Below are 6,000 nucleotides of genomic sequence, written 5' to 3'. Positions count from 1 at the left end.
AAGTGTTAGGTGAGTATAGTAGCAATGCATTAGGCATATAACGATGAAGAGGAGTTAAGGTAATGAAACACCTCTGAAGTCAAAGATCAGTGGCCAGAAGAACATGGGTGGAAGAGTTGGAAGTTTCCCAAGAAAAGCAAGCTCAGCATAATATTATCTTTTTCTGACTCCCTAACTGCTCTCTACCTGAATTTCCTCTATTAGGTGCAGAATAGTAACATGCACTCTTGCCCAGGTCAAATTTATGGAGTTATCATTGATAACTTCTGCTTATCAAAGGCATCATCCCTTAAAACAGTATCTCTTTAATCTGTGCCTTTCTCCGTGGCTACTGTCTTAATTTTTTCAGCATTTATTTCTCACACGTTTTCCACATTATTGACAAGTGATATTTCTGCATATCTGATCATCCCATCTATTCTTCAGATGTTTACTGAACATTTTCTATGTATCATGCACTGGGTTAGGCCCTGGATAAATAACGTGAAGAAGAAAAAGGAGACAATATTACTGGGCTCCTGGAATTTGCAGTTCGGTGAAGAAGATACATAACAAATCCTTCAGTGGATTAAGATCCTTAATTAAGATACATTAAGATCCTTCAGTGATTCCTTGCTGTTTTCAGGAAGCCCAGATGTCTTGAGCGGGTTACCTCTGTTTACCTCTCCAGCATCACCTCTAATCAGTACTCTTTACTCTGCAGCCACAGTGCGTTTTCCCTTCTTCACAGCACCTTCCTGGCTGCCTGGGTAAAGTCTACCATCTTTTAAGGGTTCAGTCCAGCAATCCACTTTTTCAGGAAGACTTGTGGACACTCTCTTCCCCCTTCCTCCGTAGTTCCAGCACACCTCATGCCATCACTATCATATTGGTACCACGCTTTTTATCCTGATTCTCCGTTGTCTTGTCCACTGCCTCTACTCCACAGTGAACTCAACTTTGTGTCCTCAATACTTAGTACAGTGATTTCTAGTAATCGACATTTTTTCTGTCAAATTGAATCGGATATATAGAAATACCCGCTGCCTCCCGCAAGGGCAGATAAGGCCAACCCATCACTCCTGCACCCCGACAAAGCAACAACAGCATCGTGCTGCACGGAGTCCTCCGGCCTTGCTGCCTGGCAATGGGTAGACACCTGGGCGTCTGTCTCAGAATAGGACTCCGCGGCGCGCCTCCTAGCGCCATCGGTTGACACTGCAAGAATGGGAGGGGGCGGGTGAGCACGCGGTCCCAGACCTGCGCATGGCGCATGCGTAGAACGCGAGCGCTCGGCAAGGCTCGGCTCGGAAGAGTCCAAGCGTGAGGGGACAGGACTGTGAATTCAGATACTGTTTTTCTCCCGAAATAGGTAATTGGCTCTTATTTTTTTCCTCCTCGACAGCATCTTAATTTAAAATATGACGCTTGACCTACGGCCCTGCAGGGAGCGGTTAAGAGGGTGAGAGGCCGGTCAAACTCTTTTTGGTGTTTAGGCGCCCCTCTTCGGGGCGGTGTGTTGGAAGGGCCCAGGTCAAGGCGCGCGTGGGCGGAAGCGGCGGCGGCGGTGAAGGCGGCGGCTGTCAGAGCTGGAGGGCCGGGCACAGCGGCCATGGAGGGTCAACGCTGGCTGCCGCTGGAGGCCAATCCCGAGGTGGGCGCGCTTCGGGGTAGCCCTGGGCCGTGGGCAGGCGCAGAGGGAGCCGGCTTGCTGCCGCAAGTCTCCGGTAGTTTGTCTCTAAAGCGTGTTCTCTGTTTCGTTTTCAGGTCACCAACCAGGTGAGTGAGGTGTCTGTCGCTCGGGACCTCGGAGTCCTGTCTGCTCGGTCCGCTTCCCTGCTGGACTCCACCTCCACGCTTCCAAGGATTCTGGGATTTAATTTCTTGAGGGCTCCTCTTGTTCGGCTTTACGCGGGTCCGCCCCTTTCAGAAAGGGCCATCTCCCTGCCACCTGGCTCCTGGAGATGCTCCCACCATTCCTCTGGTCCCATTCCGCAGACACCACGTATCTTGGGGACTCCGGGTCAGAGGTTTGGAGGGACTTTTACCCTGTATTCCTATTCCCCTTCCTTCTTCGTTTTGCCTCCTGTTAGTGCCGATTCCATAATTTTCCTACTGGTGTACCTTCTGGATGACTGATTTGCCCACACTTCCTGACTCCAAGCTTTGTAAACTCGCCCACCCAGTCCTTGTAATTTCATCCACCGCCTGCACTATGAAATCATCTTCCAATCATCTCTTGCCCCATCAAGTCACTGTTCTTCCCCGCCACGCCCTCTTTATCTTACAGTCTTTTAAAGCTGGACATTTAGTTGCTGTTGTATCAAAGACAGCTCAGTTTAGTAGTTCCCACGCCATTCTTTGCAATATACAGCAATTTAAGTTCCTTCTAGGTGTTGGAGGTTGGGGTTTGGGGAGGGACGAGGGAACATCTCCCACTCACTCAGAAGAACAGTAAGTGCTACCAGGTATAAACTTTTGATCTGCTCAGGTGTGCCTTATCTTACCCTGGTTTTTTTCATTCTCAACAGCTCATTTATTTTTTACTGCTCTCCTAGTTTATCGTACTCCCCTTACCTCCACCATCTTCCTTCTCGTCACCAAGGAACAATTCACCGTGTTCTTCAAAAAATTGGTTTTTGGTTTTCAAAGCTTGTAGCAAATTCCCTGGACAGAGAGACATCCTTGTCTTGTTCTCTATCTTAGGGAGGAAACATTTGATCTTTCACCATTAAGTATGTTAGCTTTAGGTTTTTGGTAAATGTTTTTTAAATCGGGCTAAGGAAGTTCCTCTTTTCCCACTAGTTTGCTGAGAGTTTTTCTTATGAATCTATGTTGAATTTTCGCAAATGATTTTTCTGCATCTCTTGAGATGATCATTTAAGGAAGAAATAATACCAATCCTACATAAACATAGAAGAGGGGAGACGGCCAGGCTTGGTGGCTCACGCCTGTAATCCCTAGCACTCGCGCTCTGGGAGGCTGAGGTGGACGGATTACCTGAGGTCAGGAGTTCGAGACCAGCCTGGCCGGTGAAACCCCATCTCTGCTAAAAATACAAAAATTAGTCCGGTGTGGTGACGCACTCCTGTAATTCCAGCTACTCGGGAGGCTGAGACAGGAGAATCGCTTGAACCCAGAAGGCGGAGGTTGCATTCAGCCGAGATTGCGTCACTGCACCCCAGCCTGGGTGACAGAGCAAGACTCTGTCTCAAAAAAAAAAAAAAAAAAAAAAACACTTCCTAACTAATTTTGTGCTAGCATTACCCTGACGCCAAACTAGATAATTCATAATAAGAAAAACTGCAAATCAGTATCCCTCATGAACATGGATGCAAGAAATCCCCTACAAAGTATCAGCAAACAGAATACAGCAATAAATATATAAAAAGAGTAACATATGACCAAGAGCAGTTTACCCTGGTGTTGCAAAGCTGGTTCACCATTCAAAAATCAAAGAAAGCTCAGTTAGCCATATCAATAGACTAAAAAAACTTTTTAGATGATGTTAATTGTTTTAACAAACTGTAAGTTTGTGTAAGTAGGAACTTATGTCCTGTGATTCAGCTGCTAGTGGACCTTGTTCCTAGGGTGTCTTGAAAAATTATCAAACACATTCATATTTTAGGGGCACCTTTTTTAATACCAGTAATGTGAACAGGAGCTGGTGATTCTTTGGTGATTAAAATATTCATGGTTTTCTGCTTTTCAATCCAGTTGAAAGACAGTAAACAAGCAAACAAGTCATTAGCGTTTATTATAAGTACAATAAGGAAAAGAACATAGTGCTTTGATAGAAACCATCAGGGAAAATGTAATACATGGAATAGTGACAGGAGACCTTTCTGAGATGATCTAAACAGACAAACAATGTTATTTAGTATATGATTTTACACTGTATCTGACATGCTTTGTCATGATTTAGTTTGTTTTAAATTTAATTTTTAAAGAAATAATGTGCTTTTAGTGGGAGAATGGGCAAGTATGTAAGAAGTGATTAGTTATAACTAAAACTTCTGTGGTTGTTTTATTCTCTATGTTTTAGTGGCAGAACCAAGAATAGAAGATGGATAGAAGTGTAGTTAACTGACTTAGAATTTGGAGAATGAATAAACCCTAACAACAATATCCATCCCACCCTCTTTTATTTCCTCAACCTAATGGAATGGTAGGATCTTGGACTCACTCTGTTACTATCTGGTAATTGCATGTGTTGTTGTTATAATCAGTGTGAGCAAATACTGCTTTAGACTCTGATGATGCCTAGTGTTGTATAAGAATGGCCATCACATGTCTACTGTATGCAGATGAGCATTAATTGTTAGACATTAGCTAGTAACCATGTGTCTCAGCAAATGTGGTAGACAGTGATTTCTCTTGTTGGTTAGCATGCTGTCAGCCCTTTTAAGGATACTGTGTCATGCTACAGGTAGGATTTAATCAGAATAAAATGAGTTAAGTGATCCAAAAAATTATTTAAACATTTTTAAACTCTATTTACCTATGCATTTAAAGGGGTAAATGCATCTTGCAGCTGATAGAAAGTTACAGATAATTAAACATCAAGAATTACAATGTTTATAGAATGTGATATAGGCAATCATTATTTATGACCATACTAAATCTTCATTGTGATTTTTTTTGTGATTTGAGTACAGTACAACCACATGTATATTTTACATATTGTTGTGCTTTAGAACTAATGGTTTTTTTTTTTATATGGACCCCTTCCCACCCCAAGGATGATTATTTCTACTTGTGATTTTATTGAGGAGGCAAAGTATTTTCTAGCATAATATCGAAAGGGAAATAAATTTACTATAGCATAACTATTCTGTTTAGCCTGTATGCTTAGAGTTAGAGAAAGAATTAGAGATCATCTGCTGGCTTATTGCCTTAGTCACAATATATCATATAAATTCTCATAAGAATTCTTTAATTAGTAGATACCATTTTAGGAAAAATTCTTTGTTATCCTGTCCTCCTTGAGCTGCTGCCTTATCTGTTCTCCTTCTTTGTAAACTTTCCACAAAGAATTGTTCATAGCTGCTGCCACTGCTATCTCAGCTCGCATTCTTTTCAGTATTCATTCCTATGTAGCTTGCTTCTGTGTGTACCATTTCGTAGTAACTACTTTTGTCAAGTTTACTAATGATTGCCACTTTGCCACAGTGATCACTTCTCTGTCACCATATTTCTTGGCCTTTCAGCAGCATTTGGTAGTATAGCTCACTCCATCCTTAGTGAAACATTATCTTTTCTTAGTTTCTGTAATAATTCTGATTGTCCTCTACTTTCCTAATTGCTTCGAAGAGTCTCTGTTGCTAGATCATCTCCCTTCCAACTTCTAAGGAGCTCCTCAGCCGCTTCATCTTAGACTGCTAATCTTTTCTATGTGTTTTCTTGCCCTAGTAATGTTTTCTGTTGCACAGTTCTAATATATCAGTTGTCACATAGAAGACCCCATGTTCCTCGAAACCCTGACATTGCCACCAAATTGGAAATCTGTATATTCAGCCAACTCTTTGGTATCTCTATCTGGATGTCTTATAGATACCTTAAACTTAATATGGCCAAAGCAGAAATACGGATTTTCATCTTCCCATCTCTGCTCTAAACCCATTTCTTCCCTATCTTCCAAGAGCATAGCCATCCATGCAGTGTTTGAGGTGACGAGTTGATGCCATTGATTCTTCTTTCAGATTGCCATTCCAGAGAGGCTGTAGTGTCTTGATTTGATTATTGGATTGTAATCTCTGCTTTGCTATTTACCAGCTCTGCAACCATGGGCAGTTATCTAACCTCTTTGTGCCTTAATTCCTTAATTTCTTCCTTTCTTTTTTCTTTTTTTTCTTTTTTTTTTTTTTTTTAGACGGAGTCTTGCTCTGTTGCCCGGGCTGGAGTGCAGTGGCCAGATCTCAGCTCACTGCAAGCTCCCCCTCCCGGGTCCACGCCATTCTTCTGCCTCAGCCTCCGGAGTAGCTGGGACTACAATTTCCCGCCACCTCGCCCGGCTAGTTT

The 6,000-nt window shown here is 42.7% G+C and overlaps 1 protein-coding gene across 3 annotated transcripts in view; it reads left to right on the top strand.

Moving 5' to 3' along the window:
- The first annotated feature begins 1,513 nt into the window (after window positions 1-1,513).
- The window catches only part of UCHL3 (ubiquitin C-terminal hydrolase L3), a 58,353-nt gene continuing 53,866 nt past the window's right edge, over window positions 1,514-6,000 (top strand). The window contains exons 1-3 of one of the 3 annotated variants that reach the window (XM_023186199.1): window positions 1,531-1,633; window positions 1,747-1,758; window positions 4,025-4,147. In XM_023186199.1, the coding sequence (XP_023041967.1) occupies window positions 4,145-4,147 (3 nt within the window). In that variant the 5' untranslated portion in view covers window positions 1,531-1,633; window positions 1,747-1,758; window positions 4,025-4,144. Of the gene's footprint in view, window positions 1,634-1,746; window positions 1,759-4,024; window positions 4,180-6,000 lie in introns of all 3 variants that reach the window. The other 2 variants (XM_023186208.1, XM_023186188.1) reach the window with 2 other exon arrangements.

The sequence above is a fragment of the Piliocolobus tephrosceles genome, chromosome X (assembly GCF_002776525.5).
Source record: "Piliocolobus tephrosceles isolate RC106 chromosome X, ASM277652v3, whole genome shotgun sequence".
NCBI lineage: Eukaryota > Metazoa > Chordata > Mammalia > Primates > Cercopithecidae > Piliocolobus > Piliocolobus tephrosceles.
Note: the sequence above shows the minus strand (reverse complement) of the source record. Positions and strands in the feature narration are given on the sequence as shown.